Here is a 24,431-nt window from a genome sequence, read left to right on the forward strand (position 1 = left end):
TGCCTTACTTTCTACTTCTAAAATTTTTAAAGTTAATAATCAAATAAAACATACCGTGTAGAAGGCAAACGACGTCAACAAAAAGGAAAACCGTAAGCATGTTTTCGTTTAACACACAGACACGAAGAGAGGCACGTCGGCTTTTATTTACATTCTGAAAAGAAGAGAGAGAAAAACGTCAACTCACTTCTTTGTATATCACCTTTGCACGCCATCAAAGTATCATATAAAGAAAGGGAACTAATCTTTCATGGTCCAAGGGAGACAACTCTTACAATTTTCACAGTTAAAAACCTCTATTTGCATTGATAATTTCCAACAATTTTCACCTTGCTCTTTTTTTTTTTTTTTTAAATTCTAATTTTTTTTTGTTTTTGGTGGAGATAGATATTATTCCTTCAGTTAGTTTAGGTGTCTTTGCATTGTCTAAATGGACGTTATTTCTCCATCCAAGATATTCAAAACTAAGCCAGTAAATCAGCCCTTTCCCCCTACTTCTGGTATCTTTCGTTGTTACATAACAGGCTATGAATATATATATATATAAAAAAAATCTGAAATCGAAAATTTTGTATATTATTTTCAAAAGCAAAAACCGTTTCTTCATAATTTAGGTGAGAGAGAATCGCTTGAGAAGAGAAAGAGAAGCAGACAAAAGGCGACAAGAAATACAGTTGAAAAAAGAAGCTCGCCTGAAAGCGCATCAAAAAGTTATGGAGGTGAGAAATTCAAGTATTTAGCCTGTGAGTTCGAAAGTATCTTCTTTTATCTATCTATTGAATGATAACTTACACTTCCATCTAGAGACTGCTATACTTGTTTTCTGAGCACCCGGAAAACAGTGGTTACCCTACATTGAAAAAAAAATGAATATCTGTGAATGTTGTCTTGCTCTCCATGATTAATTTTTTTGTAAATAAAATCTTTTTTAAAACAAACTGGGGATCATCTAAGTAAGACGAAGCCACAAAATGACCGTGGTATTTTGGTGAGAGTGTCTAGCGTAAGGTAAGCCCAACAGTTTTTGACAAAATTGGATGACCTTCGACCCTCCCCCAAAATAAAGAAAAACGATTGGAGTTTTAAGAACCTTTTGATTGTGTTTGCTTAAAAAAAACAAACAAAAAAACAACAACTTATGAATGTATATTTTTTGCTTAAATAAAATAAGTGTATATAAAGATATCATGTCGAATTTTAAAAGTCAAACTCCAATAGCATTTGAGCTGACAAATCAAGTTCTGTTTCTGAGTAGCATATTGTAATTTGTTATTGTTGTACCATGTTATTGGCAATATAAGAACATCCTGCAGTAAATTTTATTTAAAAAATTTACTCACCTTAACCATACAATCTGTATTAAAAAATATTCTTGATGAATCACTAAAAATCCTACATCAGCAAAGTTTTTTTAATTTTAATTGAAGAATATAAAATAGTTGTCTCCTTTACAACTAAAATTATGCAAGCAAACAAAACTTTAAAAAATTAAAATGACTGTGACGTGGGCAACGCCGGGTACGTACAGCTAGCATGCATATATTAATTGGAAAAAAATACTGAGAAGAATGCATACCTCTACCATAACCAACTCAGCGCTTTTTCCCCCTCTCAGTACCAAAGTTAACAGAGTTTAGACCATTTCTGAAATGATCTTATCCCTGTTTACTGTAGTATGTTGCTAGTCCTGTGCAGTTCTAGGAGGTGCACCCTCCCAGGCTTTACCATCTCTCTTTCAGAAGAGGTTAGTTTACTACTAATCGCTTGAGGATTAATAACACTGTGCAACAAATTTCAGGTTTAAACAAATACATGTCACATAAGACCTGTTTCAGTGTAAGAAAAATATCCTGACATTAAATCTGACCTTTATTTTGTGCCGAGCATGCGCGGAAGCGCACAAGCATATAAGTCGAGCCTATCTGCGGTGAAAAGCGAACCCAGGACCTTTCGATTACAAATCAGGTCCACTAATGAACTACACCCATCTTACCCAAAAGTGATGATTTAGTTTCGCTCAACGGCTATAAAAAGAACAAGCCGATAAGTGATTCGAGGGTTTTGAAATACACTGCTTTGGTAACGTGTCTCGCGTTATCACATTTTTGTATTGTGGCGTGTAGATTCAGCAAGATTGCTCGGTGCTGCTTTGGAACATCTGTGTCAATTCAACAGTATTTGTTCGTGGTGTTGCGTGTCGATTCGTCAGTGGTGTTTAGAATTGAGTGGACGCATTTGTTAAGGATCGTGCTATCACTTGTGAAAACATATATATATATATATATAACTACTTAATTTACTCACATAAAATTAATATACGAAAGTATAGATTTATGCGTAAACTTTAAGTATTTACTTCAAAAGTGCTCAATACGTAGGTAGAGCTAGTTAGTAATAAGCCTGAAGAGTCCTAGAGTGGATGAAACGTGGAATATTCAGTGTAGCTTAATCGCCATATATATATATATATATATATATATATATATATATATATATATATATATATATATATATCTTTTCAAGGGAAATAAGGTAAAAAACAACCGATAAAAGTGCTCGATATGTTAATAGAGCGGTATATAAATTTTTTAAATTTTTTATTGAGCCCTTAATAAATTTACATTACTGTTTCCATTGGATTTTCACCCCAGGAGATGAGGTAGAGTACCAATTTCATCGGAATTTATAGGTGAACTCTATAAATTCCGATGAAATTGGTACTCTACCTCATCTCCTGGGGTGAAAATCCAATGGAAACAGTAATGTAAATTTATTAAGGGCTCAATAAAAAATTAAAAAATTTATATATATATATATATATATATATATATATATATATATATATATATACATTTTTTTTTCTGGCGCTCTCTCTCCCTCGTGTAGCAACATTTTTCTCTAGATTAGTTACCGTTTTTATGTACCATAAATCATATTTTATCATTATTGGTTATGAATAAAACACAAAGAATCGTCAGTGTGTAATTTGAGCTTGTTTTTGATATATTTCTTACTCTTGGAATTAATTGTTTCTTTTAATTCAGATGGGAATAATTATTTTGAGATATCAATTTTTTCAAGATACGTCGGCGGTCATGGAATGAATTAAATAAAATATTACAGCATCTTATTGGCTAGAACGATGTCAGTAATGAAACGCTACTCTATTAAAACATGATTGATTGCAATTACAAACACATAATGTTCATTATGTTTAGCTGATATAAACACGAAGTTTTCTTTCTACATTTATATTCTTTTATTTAGGAGGAAAAAATAAAAGAAATTAAAAGACGGCAGGAAGAATATGAGATTCAGAAAGAAATGGCGCTGATCCGAAAACAAATGAAAGAAGAGAAAAAAAGAATGGAAGAAAAACGAAAAAAGTTTGTGACCCCCACCCTTTCTTCTTTGCAACCTCTATCTCAGAGACGTGATGTTGCTAGTCTCAGTCTTTTCTATAGATACTATTATTATGACATGTATTCTTTAGAATTGTATAATTTATTCCCCGCCTCCTTTGTTCCAGCTCGTTTGACTCTGCATCAATTCACTGTTTTTATACTTCATTGTAATACAGATTTCTAGTCTAGAAGCTTCTTTCCAAGAATCGCAGGCTTATGTAACTCTCTTCCTACTGATTGTTTTCCTCCTACTGATAATTTTAATATTTTATTATCTTTTCTCTCTCACCTCTGTTCAACCCAACATCATGTTCATGTACTATAAATTATAATTTATTGTTATCTGTAATATAAATCTCACCTGTCTGTTTAAATGTATGTATGTATGTATGTATGTATGTATGTATGTCTGCCTGCCTAAAACTTTCGACAGAGACGACGGATTTTCATGAGATTGGTATCGTTTTGAAGCTCGACCCTTCGGATGACAAATATCGAAATATTGGTTAAAAATATGTATCCCTTTACCTTCAACTGGGCACTTTTCTACAAGGAGGGGGTCGCTTTTTTCGCCGATATTTTCGAAAGTCATTCCCTCTTTTCAATTGACTAGCCTTAATTTAAACCCTCACCACTTCCGGTTTTGGCGATGGACGCAATGGCAAAGATGTCAGGTTTTTTTTTTTTTTTTTCACGTTCTTCTCATCCTTTGCGATACGGGTTCGAGCCTGCCTGCCTACTACCATTTTTCTTTTTTTGCTCAACACACACACCTTTAAACACCCGGGCAACGCCGGGCACCCAGGCTAGTGTATTATAAATTATATTTTATTGTTATTGGTTATGAATGAAACAGAAAGACTTGTCAGTTTATACAACATTTGTTCTCTTAACCCAAGAAAAAAAAAGTGTGTGTGATGGCCTTGTTTCTCTCCCTCACTTCTCCTTGCACACATCTCGTACATTAGCACTCGCTTAGGCAGTATACTCACTTCTACTTTTTCTTCTTGTTACATATCACAATATCAGATTTAATAGTTCTGGTTTCAGGGTACATAGCTGTAGGGATTGCATAGTCATAATGGATGGTGTATAACTTATTTCCAACTGTTATTTCTGGTAAACATGTCCCCAAAACTTGCTGCTACATTTGATATTCAACTTTTTTACAGATGGTCCAATGGAGATATTTACAGGCCTTTGATAGAGTATGGCATAAAGGTTTACTTCACAAGATCTCCAGCTACGGTATAGCTGGAAATGTCTTCTCAATTATTAAATCATTTCTTTCTGATAGGTTCATAAGAGTAGTGGCTGATGGGCAGAAATCAGAAGCTCTCAGTATTAATGCTGGAGTCCCTCAGGGGTCCATCCTGGGCCCAACTCTCTTCCTGATCTACATTAATGATCTTCCAAATCACATCCTTACATCATTCGTAGACATTTATGCTGATGACACTACTATTTATAGTAGCACATCTAAGACCATAAACGACCAAGTTCTCTCTGATTCTCTCTCTTCTGATTTTGAGCAAGTGGTACAATGGGGAAAGAGGTGGCTTGTTACTTTAAATGCATCTAAAACCAAGCTTTTATCTTTACATCATCAATGCTCTGATCCCTATCTGGCATCAATTGAAATGAATGGCTCTTATCTTGGGGAGGCCTCATGTTTTGAAAAGCTTCTGGGTTTGACCTTTACTCCTGATCTTAAATGGAACACATGCATTAAATCTGTTGCCAAGGCTGCTGGAAAAATGATGGGATCCTTCTATCGATCCAGTAGATATCTCACTGCTGATGCAATTCTCTATCTATATAAGAGCCAGGTACCTCCAAGGATGGAGTACTGTTGCCACATTTGGGCAGGAGCTGCTAGAAAGGACTTATCCTGCCTTGATAGAGTTCAAAATAGACTTTGTAGCCTTGTGAGGGATGTCCTTTTCTCTTTCCTGCAACCTCTTTCTCGCAGAAGAGATGTTGCAAGTTTGTCTCTGCTTTATCATTATTCTCATGGCAAGTGCTTGGCTGAGTTGCAATCTATGCCCCCCCCCCCTCGCCAAACTTTCACAAGAAACACACGTCTATCTGAAAACATTATCAATAATTCCCCCACTCTTTATCTGTGCCTAAACCTAAACGTAGATTCGATGAGCAAAGGTTTTTTCTTAGAACTGCACGCCTGTGGAATTGTCTTCCGTTTTCCTGCTTTCCAGCTGACTACAATATGGTGTCTTCAAGTCTAATGTAAACAAGTTTCTGAAGAGCCGTTCCATATAAGTTAAAAATTTTACCTAAGTTCCATTACTAATGATTACTATATTGTCGAATTTCTACTGTACACTCTTTAACCCTTATCCTCTCGTGGACACTTGGCCTTGATAAGTGGTGATGCCTATGTAAAAAAAAAGAAGATATTTACAGACTCCATTGTGTTGCATTGTATAGTAGCCGTCCCCCAGCAGAACCTTGCAGCTGCATGTCAGGTGGCTCATACTCTCTACTTCTGTGCTGCAGAACCTGCACTTGTATGAAGAAGCATGTGTGCATTTTTAGTGCATTTTTAGTGCATTGTTGTTTAATTTAAATAAATCCTGTCATGTTTATAAGTTGCTAAGTTCTAGTGCCTTGCAAATCGCTGCGGAGTTGCATCTCTGTGTCTATTTTATAAGTATTAACATGGAATGTGCTCTGGACTGTGTGGACCAAAAAATCGTTTTGACAACAAGAAGAGGTGCATCTGGCAATAGGATGCAAGAAACAACATAACATGATCAATTGTCAAAAAAATAAAATAATTGACGGATGTACGAAAAGCTAACTTGAATAAAAATAATGTACGTAACATCAAGGATTACTTGCATGGGAAGAGACAACATAAACATGACCTATTGTCAAAAGATAAGATAAATGTTGGATGTAGAAAAGGTCATTTGACGAAAAGTATGTGCAAATGAAATCGGGTTGCACTGAGAAAAAAAAAGGAAAAAAAGAACAGATAGGTTGAATTGTTATATAATAACAGCCCAAAATTGATATTAGGAGTTGGTTAGTGATTTGGGATAAGAAAAATTAACTGTCAAATTCCTATGCATGCATCTTTCTCCTAACAACCCTCCATCTCTCATCGTCACTGACAATAAAGATACGTTGCTATATATTCATATATTAACTTTTTTAATGGTACAAAAACTATACGGTACTTTAAAAATAATATATGAACAAACCCTAGGGGCCCTCTTTCACCAACAAACTGATCAGGAATTAATCGTTGATTATTCAAAAGATGCAAAAACGAATTAAATTGTCATGCAAGAGCAAATACTTGGAGATATACGAGTAAAAAAAGAAAAAAAAAGGAAGAAAAGGCGAATAGGAATTCATGGGAATTATATATACAATAATATAAAATTATATATACAATAACATAAAATTATATATACAATGATATAAAATTATATATACAATAATATAAAATATATGTACATATTATAAAATATATATGCAATAATATAAAATTATACAATAATATAAAATTATATATACAACAATATAAAATTATATATACAATAATATAAAATATATGTACAATAATATAAAATATATATACAATAATATAAAATTATACAATAATATAAAATTATATATACAATGATATAAAAATATATATATAATAATATAAAATATATGTACAATAATATAAAAATATATATACAATAATATAAAATTATATATACAATAATATAAAAATATATATACAATAATATAAATTATATATACAATAATATAAAAATATATATACAATAATATAAAATATATGTACAATAATATAAACTTATATATACAATAATATAAAATTATATATACAATAATATAAAATATATGTACAATAATATAAACTTATATATGCAATAATATAAAACTATATATACAATAATATAAAATTATATATACAATAATATAAAATATATGTACAATAATATAAACGTATATATGCAATAATATAAAACTATATATACAATAATATAAATTATATATACAATAATATAAAAATATATATACAATAATATAAAAATATATATACAATAATATAAAATTATATATACAATAATATAAAAATATATATACAATAATATAAAATATATGTACAATAATATAAAATTATATATACAATAATATAAAATTATATATACAATAATATAAAATATATGTACAATAATATAAAATTATATATACAATAATATAAAATTATATATACAATAACATAAAATTATATATACAATATTATAAAATTATATATACAATAATATAAAATTATATGTACAATAATATAAAATTATATGTACAATAATATAAAATATATGTACAATAATATAAAATTATATATACAATAATATAAAATTATATATACACTAACATAAACTTATATATACAATAATATAAAATTATATATACAATAATATAAAATATATGGACAATAATATAAAATTATATATACAATTATATAAAATTATATATACAATAACATAAAATTATATATACAATAATATAAAATTATATGTACAATAATATAAAATTATATGTACATTAATATAAAATTATATCTCTATATAAATAAAATGAACTCATTTTTTTCCGTCTGATTTTGACATTAATAGGATTAAAAATCAAGATATTTCATGCAAATATAATATGCACAAACGGCAGAACAATATCTGAGGTGTGTTATAGGCTTATTATTTCTCAAATTCCTCGATAATCTTAGATTTCTATACTTTTTCTGCCGAGAAGTCAGGGCCAAAATCGGTTAAGATCAATGGAAGTGGTAAAATATTTTCTCTCTAATAAATTCCTCCTCCCCCTGCCACCACTTAACACCGTTTGGGGATCGTTCACAAGGAACAGTTGAGAAGAGAACACCGGTTTGGCTTCGTAGTTCTTTCATGTGAAGTTATTTAAAATCACTAAACTAAGCTGCAGTGCTCTGTGGCGTAGTGGTTAGCGTGCTGGACAATTCACATTATATTTTCCCGTTCGCGCCGACCTACCGTAGTCGTTTTTTTTTTTTTTTTCCCCTAAACAACTGGAATGGACTTTTCTTGGTGGCCGAACTGTTAACGTTGCAGATGTTTTTTTTTTTTTTTTTTTCACACTTTATTTCCCTACTTTTACTCATGACTCCGGGTTTGATCCTTCCTACTTACCTACCATAACATTTTTTAAAACTCCCCCCCCCGTCCCGGAAACAAACACTCGGGCAACGCCGGGTACCCCCGCTAGTATACAATAATATAAAATTATATATACAATAGCATAAAATTATATATACAATAATATAAAATTATATATACAATAATATAAAATATATGTACAATAATATAAAATATATATACAATAATATAAAATTATATATACAATAATATAAAATTATATATACAATAATATAAAATTATATATACAATAATATAAAATTATATATACAATAATATAAAATTATATGTACAATAATATAAAATTATATATACAATAACATAAAATTATATATACAATAATATAAAATTATATATACAATAATATAAAATATATGTACAATAATATAAAATATATGTACAATAATATAAAATATATGTACAATAATATAAAATTATATATACAATAATATAAAATATATGTACAATGATATAAACTTATATCTATACAATAATATAAAATTATATACAATAATATAAAATTATATACAATAATATAAAATTATATACAATAATATAAAATTATATACACAATAATATAAAACTATATATACAATAATATAAAATATATACAATAATATAAAATATATACAATGATATAAAATTATATATACAATAATATAAAATATATACAATAACATAAAATATATATACAATAATATAAAATATATGTACAATAATATAAAATATATGTACAATAATATAAAATCTTCTATCTATATCTATCTATATCTATATCTATATATCTATAAAAACAGAGATGTGTGTGCCACAGACGATTTCTGATTGGTTAATCCAATAATCACATCTCCTAAAAAACTATGGTTCGTAGGCTCTTACCTTTACCATAAAATATTATGGCTTGATTTATTGTCCATCTTGGAAGGGTTTAATTTTTTCCTAACTTGCGATTTACAAATTAAAAAAATACGAAACTGACAATCTAACAATCGAACCTCCGACATCACGGCCGCCATTATGAAACTAAACCAAAAAAAAAAAAAAAAAAGCGCCTTCACTCGTGGTCTTTACATTTCGGGTTTGGGTACTTGTGCAGTTTTCCATTGACATTAAAAAATGGAAATATTTAAAAAAATATATATATATTGTACGTACTCGTCATGGGATAAAGTTTTCCTACAGAAAAAATCACGTAATTTCATCAAGTAGTTATTTTTTTATAGCGAAAAAAGAAAAAAATCAACGCTACAAGCGAGTCATTATTAATTAAACAGAAAGTTCAAGTAGGGGGATTTCCCCATTTTTTTTTTTATAGCGAGGCCAAATTTCGCGAATTTGGCCTTTTTTTAAAGCAGTTTGGCCTTCAAATTTCTGTTTGGCCTTTTTCTTCACCGATGAAATAAAAAAAGCAAATAAAAACAACGCAATAAAACTTTTAAAAATACGGCACACTTTTGTTGTTCTTGTTTGGTTTTTTTTTGGTAATTTTCCTTATTTTTTTATTTTTTTCAAGATAATACTATTAAATGGACACTATTATGCCAAATTAGCCCCCCCCCCCGAAAAAAAATGCACAAAAATTCGAGATTTAAGGTTTTGACGAGATAATTTAGCGAATTGTCCGGACTATTGCGAGAGAACCATCCATTAGTTTTTCCTGAAATTTTGCCACAAATTGTATTTCAATACATAGATGTGCATAGTAACAACATTTTTTAGCCGAAAATTTCCGTTGCGTCCCCAGATTTCATCGGTGAAGAAAAAGGCCAAACATAAATTTTGAAGGCCAAACTGCTTTAAAAAAAGGCCAAATTCGCGAAATTTGGCCTCGCTATCAAACGATTTGACCTTTGAGAACTCTACCAAACTCCTCCTACAATTTTGGGTCTAAACACGTGATATTTTAGATATAGATTCCTTGGACATGGATCTAACTTATTACCTTTACTTGATCCCTAAACAATAAATGTTAAGAAGTCATAATAGGGGTCAAAGTTTAAAAAATTGACCGTTTTTTTTTCTCAGCATTAACCTCAAAACACCTGGGCAACGCCGGGCACCGATTGCTAGTATATCTATAAAAACAGGGATGTGTGTGCCACAGACGATTTCTGATTGGTTAATCCAATAATCACATCTCCTAAAAAACTATGGTTCGTAGGCTTTTAACGATACCATAAAATATTATGGCTTTATTTATTGTCCATCTTGGAAGGGTTTAATTTTTTCCTAACTTGCCATTTACAAATTAGAAAAATACGAAACTAACTTACAATCTAAAAATCGAACCTCCGACTCAACGTCCGCCATTCAGAAAGCAAACGCTGGACAGATTATTAGTACTACTACTACTACAAACAATACAGCACAAAAACACGCGCACACACGCACACACACTCACGTCCACTACCGTCCTTGGCTACGTCACGTTGTTATGGCAACACGATAAATACACAGTAAATTTTATTTTCTTCATTTCTACGCAAATATTACGCAAATGTAAATCATATAGAATATCTGTATGAATATAATTACACGTAATAGTTAAATAAAGATGATCATCGTATAAGAGAACCGAAAAAAAAAACTAATAGGGAATTTGTATAAAGTTGTATTTTCTTTTTAAATAAATAGAAAAAAGGGGTGTTGATAAGACTATCGATACTTATACAGTTTAGTGACGACATTAAAAAATGGAAATATTGAAACAAACATTTTATTGTACGTAACTGTTATAGACTGAAGTTCTCCGAGAAAAAATTTCACTTCATTTGATCAAGTAGTTTGTTCTTACAGCGAAAAACAATTATTTATCACGACGACGTCAACGTGGCCATTTTGGAAATGTACCTAGCAGAATACCTCCATTTTATGCCAAATTTCGCAATCTAGCCTTTTTTTTCTCGCCATATTGAGATGCGCACAACACATCTGCAATTTTTTTACGTTTTTTTTTTTTTTAAATCTGGAATTTTTTTGCGTATTTTTTTTTTTTAAATAAGAATACTATTGAATATGCAAAGAAATTTAAGAATGCAAAGAATTGAAGAATTTTTATACGAGATTATTTTCGAAACATGCCCAGTTGGACACGCATGGATAACTTCGAAACTTCGTTTATTTACTTCTGTTACAAATTAAAAAAAACAAAAAACACTCCAAACATGGCATCTGTCTTCGCAAAAAAAAAAAAAAAAATCTCATTCTGGTGGGGGGGGGAAGGGCTAGATTGGCCTAAAATGGAGGTATTCTGCTATGTGCGGCAGTTACCTGCCCTTGGGGAATTCCTGGGCCTGCAATAACATTTCCAAAATGGCCACGTTGACGTAGCCGTGATAAATCATTGTTTTTCGCTGTAAAAAAAAAACTACTTGATCAAATGAAGTGAAATTTTTTTTCGGAGAACTTCAGTCTATAACAGTTACGTACAATAAATTTTTTTTTCAATATTTCCATTTTTTAATGTCGTCACTAAACTGTATAAGTACCAGACTATCAATACACACAAAAAAATATAGATTTATTTTTGGGTAAAGTTCCCCCGGGTTTTCCTTTCACTTCAGTAAATAATGGTCTTTTGTTATATATATATGGCGTACTATTATCCTTATATATATGATGTTTATGTTTATATATATGTATAGGTGATAGTGTCTGTGTGTGTTTGTGTGCATTTCCCTACGCTAAAACTCTGTCAATTTTAAGCCTACAGATTCGAAATTTGATATACAGGGTACTGAGATTTGGGTAAATCGATGTGATAGGTTTTCGACAGAAATTTGGCGATTAAGTGGTCAATATTCAACAATTAGACCTTTGAGAACTCTACCAAACTCCTCCTACAATTTAAGGTCTGAACACATGATATTTTATATATAGATTCCTTGGACATGGATCTAACTTATTAACTTTACTTGATCCCTAAACAATAAATGTTAAGAGGTCATAATAGGGGTCGAAATTTAAAAAAAATTGACCGTTTTTTTTTCCTCAGCATACACTTCAAAACACCTGGGCAACGCCGGGCACCGATTGCTAGTTATATATACAATAATATAAAATATGATGCGAACATATATTAATGTGTTGTTATTATTTTTAAACTCAGCAGTTAGTGTGGAAACATTATGTTGAGCAAAGATGGCGATAGTAAATCAAATCGGCAAAGAATCAATGCAGTCACGAAACTGAGTGTTGAGTAATTCTTAATAATAAAGATGGCGGCGAAGAATCAATGTAGCCACGATCTCAAATGTTGAGTAATTCTTAATAACAAAGATAGCGGCAAAAAATCATTGTAGTCATGATTTCGAGTGTTGAGTAATTCTTAATAATCGTCTGAGCTCCAATCTCTAGTCCCCCCCTCGCAAACCTTTTACGAAAAACACACGTCTAGCTGAAACCACTGTCAAAAATTTTCCCCACTCTTTATCTGTGCCTAAATCAAAACGTAGATTCCATGAACAAAGCTTCTTTCTTAGAACTGCACGCCTGTGGAACTCTGTTCCGTCTGCCTGCTTCCCACCTGACTACAACCTGGATGTCTTCAAGTCCAACGTAAACAAATTCCTGATGAACCGCCCCCTTAAGTAGACATTTTTATTAAATCTCCACACTAACGTATTGTACATGCAATAACCCTTATCCCTGGCTTCCGGGCCTTGATAAGTGGTGATCACTGTATAAAAAAAAAAAAAAAAAAGATGGCGGCGAAGAATCAATGTAGTCACGATCTCGAATGTTGAGTAATTCTTAATAACAAAAATAGCGGCAAAGAATCAATGCAGTCATGATTCAGTCGTTTCAAGACGGAGGTTGATAGCAAATTGAATTGAATCCAAAATTCGATATTTTTATAATAAAGTTGGAAGCTTCTGATTGGTTGATTGTCCTAACTTTTAGTTAAAAATAAGATTGTCGACATCGTTGGGGGTCATACCCTCATTATTAATCAAAAACATTTTTACAGTAACACAATATGATGAACTTGCTGCACTTGTAACCCTTCAACAAAAATACTCCCAACTAGCTGTTGAATTCCACCTCTTCACTAAAGAGGGTCATAGATGCTGGAAAATCCTCTATTCTGATCACTTATTTCCTTGGACCGTTTACTTCTGGAATTCTCTTCTTGCTCCCTATTTCCCCGGCAGTACCAACATGCAAGAAATTTAAATGCAATGTAAACAAAACATCTTGATGCCTTACTGTACACCCTATAAATATGGTCCCTATCATAGTAACCCCCCAACACTTCAGTGGCAATATACCCTTTTTTGAAGTAAATAAAGGTTTAATTCTTTTTTTTCTTTCTAAAATGAGTTTTTTCAGTTTCCGTTTGTTAATCGTCATGTGCTGAAGGTTCAATCCTCAGCGCAGACGACACTAAAAATACAATGGAAAATTTTTTAGAATTTCTACCGATTCATGAGAACAGAATAAGAACATGCTACCACCATGGATTAAATAAAGGGGTCTGTTCAAAATTTTGTGCAGATTCCCGAGTTCAACAGAAAGATTCTTGAATTCAACAAGATACATTGAAATAAGGTCAGAGGTTACATTGACCGAAACATTGTGAAAATGACACTCAAGGTGAGAATAGTAGTCCAAAGAATCCAAATAATGTGAATAATCTATCCTCATCTCAAAAATTCAGAAACCTAATACAATTTGGTCTTCTTAAACTCTAATGTAAACAAATGCTTATCGAGCCATTCTCTTAAGTAACCAAATGTTATCGATTTCAGTCATAGTTTTCAATCCTCTCATTGTATTGTTCATCATTTAACTGATAATCTCATTAACTCTTAACTCAGCCTAAGGTTTTCCCTCGACACCAAGCCCAAGAGAATCTAGGATATTGATGAAATGGCTTTTTCTCTGTTGACTGAGTTATGGGTGATGTCATGTACAGTTCTAGGAGGATCACTCTCTTAGGCCATTGCCACTCGGTTTTTGGAGAGTTTACAACTTGAGGCACCCTTGATTAAGGAATACTGATGGGTCTGCCCAGGCAATTTTTAAAACGCCAGAAAACTCCCCCTTTAGAGGCACTGGCTTGACTCTCCTCCACCTTCCGACCTTGTGTCACATCTTTCTGCAGTGGGAAGGAAGTAAATAAAAAACCCTTATCCTCAATTGGCTTTTGGCCTTGCTAAATGGTGACTTATTAGCATAAAAAGTAGATTTTGTCAAATCTCAAAAATTATGTTTTGTCTTTGATGCCATGCTACACCTACTGATTTCTTTGATCTTCCTAACATCGCGGAGTAGTGGGACCTGCTTTAAACTGACCAAGCTCATACGTTTATTCTTTAGAGAACAGCATCTTGCAGAGAAAGCATCCGAAGAGTCAAGATCAGAGATTCAGCGAGAGAAATGGGCGGAAGTCAAAGAAACAGTCGAGGCGTGTAGACAGAAAGAAGAGCAGCGACGACAACAGGAAGCCAAGATGGAGATGTTGAAGATGCGGCAGAAAACACTCGAATTACAGGTAAAGATGCCAATTATAATATGAGAAAACGATTGATATTAATGCATCAAATTTCCAACCAGAGCAGACAAAGAAAGAAGTGAAAAGGAAAGAAGACAGAGTAAGCCAAACGAACAAAAAAAAGAAAGAGAGTGGTTTCAAAGCTAATATATTTTTCACATTCATGTCTCTTTCTCTTGTATATATGTTTTATTTTTTTTATTACCGTTTTATCTGTTTCTGTAAGGTCTGACGAGGCTGTTAGATCGTAAACATGGTCCAACATATGTAACAAACAGATAAAACGGTGATAAAAAAATAAAACACATATTTGCTCTGCAAGAGTATTGAGCACTCTCTTGAGGGTTTTACTAATTACCAGTTTTACCAAATATATATATATATATATATATATATATCTATTTTTAAAAGCAGTAATCTATGGACACGCGTGTTTCGGAGCCCTATTCCTCTTCAGTGTAGCTTGACTGTTGTTAGGATTCGAACCTTGGACCTTATGTATTTCAGTCCAGCGCCATAATCTATTATGCTATGATGCCATAGACGATTTACTGCTTCGTTTTTATTGTTTATCTGTTTACGTGGTTTTGTTGTTGATTTTTTAAACAATATATTAAGGTTAACGTCTCTGCCTCAGAAAACTAATGTTTTTCTTAGAAAGTCGCCAATTTTTAATTTGGAAGTATTTTTTATTTATTTATCTATTATCTTTAAAAACAGTAATCTATGGACATGCGTGTTTCGGAACCCTACTCCTTTTCAGCGTATTTGACTGTTGTTAGGATTCAAACCTTGGACCTTATGTATTTCAGTCCAGCGCCAAAACAGTAAATCGTCTATGGCATCATAGCGTAATAGATTAGGGTGCTGGACTGAAATACATGTTCCAAGGTTCGAATCCTAACAACAGTCAAGCTACGCTGAAGAGGAGTAGGGCTCCGAAACACATGTGTCCGTAGATTACTGTTTTAAAAAAATAATAGATAAATAAATAAAAAATACATCCAAATAAAAAATTAGCGACTTTCTAAGAAAAACAGCGGTTCTCCGAGGCGGAGATGTTAACCTTAATATATGGTTTAAAAAATCAACAACAAAACCACGTGTGTATATATATTTATATATTGTGGTCAGGTCATGTCATATGCTACTGGTACCATGTAACCCAGTACTACCTGCCTCATGGTCGGGTCACCGGCGACTAAACTGGTTCCCCCACCAGACTTGTTTGGTGAAGAGGGCGGCTAGTCTCCCTGAAGGATTAAAAACAAGACCTTCCAAAGGGCGAATGAACTCTTTTTCTGGGTCAACGGCCAACTAACACCGTGTATATTTGTGTGTGTGTATATGTGTATTGGGGTAGAGAGGGCTCCCGTAAGCCGTGGTGAAGGCAACCTTTCTAGGAGAAGCAAACCTCTGATTTAAAAAACCATAAAGCGGAAGACCAGTACCCGCATTAAGCTGGTCTGCACTTTAATTTGTTGCTGGCTATCTTGCTCTTGCTTGTTGCTGGATCTCAACATTTTGAACCGAGAGAGAGACTTAGCTGTTGTACAAAGCTAAGACTCTGTAGCATCATCTTTGTGGAGATACTCCCTCAGGCATTTGGGCTCATGGACTTTAAGTGTCTGAGGGAGTGGCACTCGTCTGACAAGACGTTGCAATCATCATCATATATATATATATATATATATATATATATATATATATATATATATTTACTTAATTAATTAATGAGTCTGCCAAGTCTGAACTGAAGAAACTATTGGATCGTTAATTCGATTCTGGTAGTGGAAACATATATAACTAAACAAACCAAAAAATAGTAATAAAAACACGCACACACACACACACACACACACACACACACACACACACGCACACACACACACATATATATATTTAAAAACAATATATATATATATATATATATATATATATATATACACACATATCTGTTTTTTTTTTCTTTCTCTATTCTATCTATCTGTTTCTCTATTTATCTTTTTTTTTTACAAAGGAGCCACCACTTATGAAGGCCCGGAGGCCACTCGAGGATGAAGGTTAATGAGTGTACAGTGTTCAAAGGGACAATGTCATAGTGATCATTAGTAGTGGAAATTTGGTAAATTGGATTATTTAAGGGGATGGTTCATAAACAATTTGTTCATGTTGGACTCATAGACAACCATATTGTAGTCAGTTGGAAAGCAGGAAAACGGAGGAGAGTTCCAAAGGCGTGCAGTTCTAAGAAAGAAGCTTTGTTCATGGAATCTACATTTAGGTTTAGGCACAGATAAAGAGTGGAGGAAATTATTGATAGTGGTTTCAGCTAGACGTGTCTTTTTTGTGAAAGTCCGGACAGGGGGCACCATATTTGTCTTTATTTCCCAATCTATTCACATTGTTTCTCTGATGTTTTTCTATCTTTTTTAAAAAAAGAACGTTTTATATAAACCTCAGTGTCTGATGTTTGGAGGTGTGTGTGTAAGGGGGGGGGGGTAAAATAAAGAATAAGCGAAGTAATAATCCTGTTTAGATATTAAAAAAAAACGATGTTAAACTTCTTTAAAAAATCTGAAAAACTAATACAAAAAAAACAGCAAACAAACGTAAAACTTCTTTAAAAAAGAAATCGGAAGAACAAAAAACAAAAATAAGGGAAAAATATGATGAACGTGGTCAGAAAAACAAAATCAAACAAACACGGCGAAAAGCGAAAAAATATGGCATAAATAACCCTTCGATTCTATGGTGCGTTTCACCCGGTAGAAAGCATAGAACGAAAAGGAACGTTAAAATTCCATTCCAGTTTTTTAAAGCAACTACGAAGTAAAGAAAACCCAAGCCAGTGTTCCTTCGTAACTGTCCCTTGTGAACGATCTGGAAACGGTGTAAGTGGTGGTAGGGGAAGGAGAAATTAATTAGAGAGAAAAGATTTTACCTACTTCAATTTATTTTAACCGATTGTGGCAGTTAACTTTCAGCAGAAAAAATATAGGAATCTATGATTATCGAGGAAGTGGAGAGGTAATATGCCTATAACACACCTCAGATATTGTGCTGCAGTTTGTGCCTATTACATTTGCATGAAATATCTTGATTTTTAATCCTATTAAAGTCAAAATCATAGGGAAAAATGAGTTCATTTTATATATATATATAGGGAAGGGATAAAAAGAACCTGGCTTCACAACAATCGATGAATAATCGATTTATACAACGATTTGTAAGTGGAAAATAGAAAAGAGGATAAGCAAAGCATGAAAAACTGAAAAAAATTTTTGTATTATTTGGATTGTTTCGACTACTGTTTTAATTACAGGTGTTATTTTCACAAAGTTTTGGCCGATGCAACCACCGACCTTCTTCAGGTGTATTTTGACAATATTTTTTTTATTGTTGAATGGTGGAATGAATGTCTTTGTTATTATTTCCAACAAATCATAGTTGTTAGAATTCAAATTGTGTGATGTTTTTACGAAATGGAAATAGCATCGAGACATTTCCATTTCCTAATTATTCAGGTCTGTAACGATTTGATATAATGTTTCTGATTTTTTTTTAAATGAGGATTTATAGTATGCATCCAAAGGATATATATTATCAATCCTCATCTAAAAAATTTAGAAATATTATAGACAATTTTTGACTTTTATATGAATATATAAAGAGATTAATTTATAAAAAATAAAGGATGAGAATTCAAACTTTAATAACACTTTATTACATCATCAAATCAATAAGGAAAAAAAGAAGAAAACCTCTTTAGGCCGTGGCATTTTGAAGCCTAATGCTTTTCATCAGAAGAGGAAAAACAAAGCCAGGTTTAAACATGCAATAAAAAGCTGGCTTAAAGGCATTAGCTTATAAATGGAAGGTATACAATATGTATACAGAAGCAAGAAAGGTGGTGCTAATAGATAAAGTAAATATAGCATATATGGTAATATATATATATATATATATATATGTATATATAAAATAATAGGGAAGATGCAGAGGGAGAGACATATAAAAATTAAAAAAAAATGCATATAAACTACTATGTAATATATATACATAAACTACTATGTAATATATATATATAAACTATGTAATATATATATATAAACTACTATGTAATATATATATAAACTATGTAATATATATATATAAACTACTATGTAATATATATATAAACTACTATGTAATATATATATATAAACTACTATGTAATATATATATAAACTACTATGTAATATATATATATATAAAATACTATGTAATATATATATAAATATGTAATATATATATATAAACTACTATGTAATATATATATATAAACTACTATGTAATATATATATATATAAACTACTATGTAATATATATATATAAACTACTATGTAATATATATATATAAAATACTATGTAATATATATATAAACAATGAATGATATAAACTACTATGTAATATATATATATATATATAAACTATGTAATATATATATAAACTACTATGTAATATATATATATAAACTACAATGTAATATATATATATAAACTACAATGAATGATATATATAAACTACTGAATATATATAAACTACTATGTAATATATATATATATATATATATATATATATATAAAATAGTAGGGAAGATGCAGAGGGAGAGACATATAAAAATTAAAAAAATGCATATAAACTACAGTAAAAAAAAAAATACAAGAATAAAAGTAAAAATAAAAATTAAATAAAAAATTTAGAGACTTATTTATGCTTTTTTCTCTCTTTTTTTTTTGTAGACATTACACCGCCATTTTTCGTCTTGGTATGGTTTGGTGCTACAACAACGACTTCGAGTTGGAAAAGCCTGTGCTTTGGCTGACTGGAAACTACTTATGCGCTGTTGGAACACATGGAGGTCTATAACAAGCCGGAATCAAATTAACAAAGAATTACAAATACATCATGAGGATTTGAAAGATAATCAAAGGTGATTTCAATAGGAAAAAAAAAAAAAACAACAAAAAAAAAAAACGGTTTGGCACCGCTGTCGACCAAAGGAAAAATCTATTAGGCATGTGTTCATTATGATAGAAAAATGTGAGCATTAAAAGTAATATGGTTAAGCTTAAACATGGAAAAGTAAAGGACTAGTTGCTAAACTAGTAAAGAAACGGACAAGATATTCTAGTAAAAATATAATAAATTTATAACTTAAAATATTGCAGCATTAAGAATTGATTAATGGTGTTACATTGAATTTAAAAAATTTTTAATACTGCAATATTTTAAGTTATAAATTTATTATATTTTTACTAGAATATCTTGTCCGTTTCTTTACTAGTTTAGCAACTAGTCCTTTACTTTTCCATGTTTAAGCTTAACCATATTCCTTTTCATGCTCATATTTTTCTATTGTAATCCATGATTTTTCCAGGCTTCCAATAAATTCACTTGTTTATTGTTTAAATTCAGTCTTATTTTTTGTCCCCCAAAATACATTTTTTTTTTTACATAGGCATCATCACTTATCAAGGCACAGGGGCCACTCAAGGATAAGGGTTAAAAAGTGTACAGTAGTCAATTGAATAATATAGTAATTGTCAGTAATGGAAATTCAGTAAATTTGTTAACTTAAGGGGAACGACTCATCAAGAACTTGTTTACATTGGACTTGAAGACAACCATATTGTAGTTAGCTGGAAAGCAGGAAAACGGGAGACAGTTCCACAGGCGTGCAGTTCTAAGAAAGAAGCTTTGTTCATGGAATCTACGTTTAGGTTTAGGCACAGATAAAGGGAAGGGGAAATTATTGATAGTGTTTTCAGCTAGACGAGTGTTTCTTGTGAAAGTTTGGCGAGGGGGGGGTAGATGTACGGCACTCGTCTGCTTTCAATAAAATCCCCCCATTATCTCCCTTTCATGCTTTCATTCTGTCTGTTTCACTTGTTACTTCTCTTTCCGCAACAGCAGTGAATTAGTAGCAACAGTAGTCATTGGAGCAATGTAGTTGCCATGGAAACCTGTCATAAAAAGCGCCGCTCACCTCCTTACATATTTTTACGATTTTGAACACCAGAAAATTCATCCTAACTTTTGTTTTACTGAACGAAAATTGAAATATTGTTTTTCACAATATAGCTGAGAACGTGATCAATAAAGGGTAATAATTGTTTGAAATTTGGTAAAAAAAATGAGTGGGCGGTGAAGCTTTAAAGCAGTTCTAAATTACTAAAACTGCCACGTAACCATATATTCAAACACGGTAGTGTTTGAATGATAGTATAATGATAATAATGATATGGAAGGGAAACCTGGCCAGTGAGGGTTGTTTGAAGATATGCGTTACATGAAGAGAAATGATATGAGAATGATATGATGTATATGTGAGTCTTAAAGACAGGCTTAGATCTGATGCCCTCAGAGGAAGATTATATCTAGACAGTATAGATTTATGCTTAACAAGATGTTTTGTTGATTTTTTTGATACCGAAGTGTCACTCATCCTAATTGGGTCAAAACTACTTCCTCCAAAGGAGAAAGTTTCATGGGACTATTAAATTCACAAGCAGTTCCAGTCGTTTTTATATCCCCCGTCAAGCGAGATCACGACATTAGGCTTTTGCAGTGCTTACATGGAGGTGTCAACGTTCTCCTACATACAGCGCCTGGTATAATCACCCATCTAGTGCTGACTAAATTCAACATTGCTTAACTTTGGTGATTTAATGAGAACCAGTGTGTCAACGTGATTATTGTTATTATTATTTATTTTTTGTTTGTAGTTAAAATAATTCTTTTTTATATAATAATTTCAGGAAAGATAAAAAAGCCAGCCTCCATTATTCTGGGCATTTATTACAAAAATACTTTCTCGCATGGGAATTGTTTGTGTACGGAGAAAAAGAACGACGTCAACTGGAGGAATCAAAACGAGCAACGAAGAAAAAGATGCAGGATCTTTTGGATGCTGCTCTATCAAGAAAGTTACCTCCCCCTGAAAACACTGTCGAAAAGGCACCAGATAAACAGGAAGACATTTTGGTAAAAATGTTAACGCATCAATTTCTGAATATTTTCTAATTATTTATGATGTAATTTGGCTTCTGCTTCAAGTTTTTAGATCTACAAATATTTATTCATGAAGTTTGATGTAGTTGTTTTGTTTTATGGCATATTAACCGTTTTAGGGTTATTTAATGTCGAATCCATTAATTTTGGAAAAAGTTTTTATGCTTCAAATATTTATCCATGTTGTTTGGTTTGGTGGTTTTGTTTCATGACATATCAACCTTTTTCGGGCCCTATATAAAGTTTTAACTGCATCAATTCCTTAATATTTTCTGATAATTTATTAAATAATTTGACTTACATTAGCTCATGTGCATACGCTAGAGAGCTTCACCACATGCTTAGAAACAATAATTCCACCACATTATGGTTTTGAGCTAGTTTTTCAGCTATCAGGAGCAGCATACCGATATCAACACTTATCTGATTGATCATGCTCTTGGTATTTTTTCTTTTGTCACAGATTTGTCTGTTATTTACTTTTTTTTTATTTAGTCGATATTTGATTCTGTTAATTTTTGTAAAAATATTAAAACATCAATTTGTGAATATTTTCCAATTATTTATGATGTAATTCGACTTTGGCTTCAAGTTATTTATATCTTCGAATATTTATTCATAGAGTTTGATGTAGTTGTTCTGTTTTATGGTATATCAACCGTTTTAGGGTTACTTAATGCCGAATGCAGTAATTTTGGGAAAAAGTTTTTATGTTTCAAGTTCTTTGTATCTTCAAATATTTATTCATAGTGTTTGGTTTGGTTGTTTTGTAATTTTTGAGATGAGGATTGATTGTTTGTATTATTTGAATTCTTTGGATTACTGTTCTTATCTTCGTTGTTATTATCACAATGTTTTAGCCGATGTAACCTCCAACCTTCTCCAGGTGTAATGACCTCCATATATCTTGACGATGGTTCTTATTGCTGAGTGGTGAGAAGAATGGCTTTCTTCTTTTTTTTTCAACAAACTATAATTGTTGGAATTTAAAGTGTGTGTTGCGTTTATGAAATGGAAAAAGTGTTGGGTCGTTTCCATTTTCGTATTAATTTGGGTCCGTTGTAACGTTACACACGATTTACATACATTTTAACATGTAAACAGCATCATGTGTAACACGTCTATCTCCGTCTTTCTATAACATGATTCTGTGATGTGATTCTCGATCTGTGTACACATTTTTCTTTTTTCTTCTTCCTTTCCGTGTCATCACCTCGCACACAGCTAGGTCATTTGTGTCCAGCTGCCATACGCACGTTCGTGCTCTGCTGTACCAAATTCCATTTCATAAACACATCACATATTTCAAATTCTAACAACTATGGTTCATCGAAAAAAGAAAAAGGAACAAAAACAGTCTTTCCACCATTCACAAATAACATCTATTGCGAAGACACACCCGAAGAAGGTCGGAGGTTTCATCAGCCGAAACGTTGTGAGAATAACACTTAAGATAATACAGATTATTTTCTGGGTTTTTTTTTTTTGCTTTTTAGAACTCAACAAGGTGTGAAAAATCTCCAACGAATGCAAACTCTATCAACGGATTGAAACCAAATGTAATGCTAACTGAACATTGGAAAATCAGAAAAAGTGTCGTCCACGTGAAACCATCGAGAATGGCTGCTATGTTTCGTGCTGATTATCCAACTGCTAAAAACTCTCAAAAAAGGTAAATCCGTATACTTTTTATTCATTTTATTGATCCCCGACAAAGGAGGGATTGGACCTATTCATTCACTTCCATTTGTTTGTTTGCACTTTTCTCAAAAATTGGCACAAACATTAGTCATGGTGAAAGTAAATTTTTCACTCATGGAGGGGGGTCCTGAATATGACCTAAAACTATATCCGATGGTGAGGCCCCAGCTTGTGGGCTTTGGAGAGTGTGGAGCCACCCTTTAATTGCCATTGCTCCCAGGTCCACTCTGACCCGGAGTGGTAATACCTGTTAGGGTCCCAACTATGGGTTAAATAGAAACCGACTTGCAAAAAACAAATATATTCTATTAAAAAAAATTTCTTCAAAATAACCGGATTCTGCATTAAATAACCTGGAAAGGGTTGATATGCCGTAAAACAAAAATAACCAACCAACCATGGAAAGGGACTCTGCAGGCTCAGCTTGTTTAATAATCGGGGAGCACTGCTTATCAAAGCCCAAAGACCATTCGAGGAAAAGGATTAATGAGTATCAGGGGAGACAACACCGTTATGATCAGTAATGGCGGCACACTGATAGTCCAGCACGTACAATTTCTTCA

At 31.9% G+C, this 24,431-nt stretch overlaps 1 protein-coding gene across 1 annotated transcript in view; it reads left to right on the forward strand.

Moving 5' to 3' along the window:
• The window catches only part of LOC145248857 (coiled-coil domain-containing protein 191-like), a 72,225-nt gene that overhangs the window by 24,607 nt on the left and 23,187 nt on the right, over positions 1-24,431 (forward strand). Inside the window, exons 6-11 of the mRNA XM_080110581.1 lie at positions 615-719; positions 3,268-3,386; positions 14,936-15,110; positions 19,896-20,086; positions 21,915-22,140; positions 23,664-23,839. Coding sequence (XP_079966707.1) covers positions 615-719; positions 3,268-3,386; positions 14,936-15,110; positions 19,896-20,086; positions 21,915-22,140; positions 23,664-23,839 — 992 coding nt within the window. The remainder of the gene's footprint in view (positions 1-614; positions 720-3,267; positions 3,387-14,935; positions 15,111-19,895; positions 20,087-21,914; positions 22,141-23,663; positions 23,840-24,431) is intronic.

The sequence above is a fragment of the Euprymna scolopes genome, chromosome 27, assembly GCF_053919585.1.
Source record: "Euprymna scolopes isolate OS-2025 chromosome 27, ASM5391958v1, whole genome shotgun sequence".
In the NCBI taxonomy this organism is placed as follows: Eukaryota; Metazoa; Mollusca; class Cephalopoda; order Sepiida; family Sepiolidae; genus Euprymna; species Euprymna scolopes.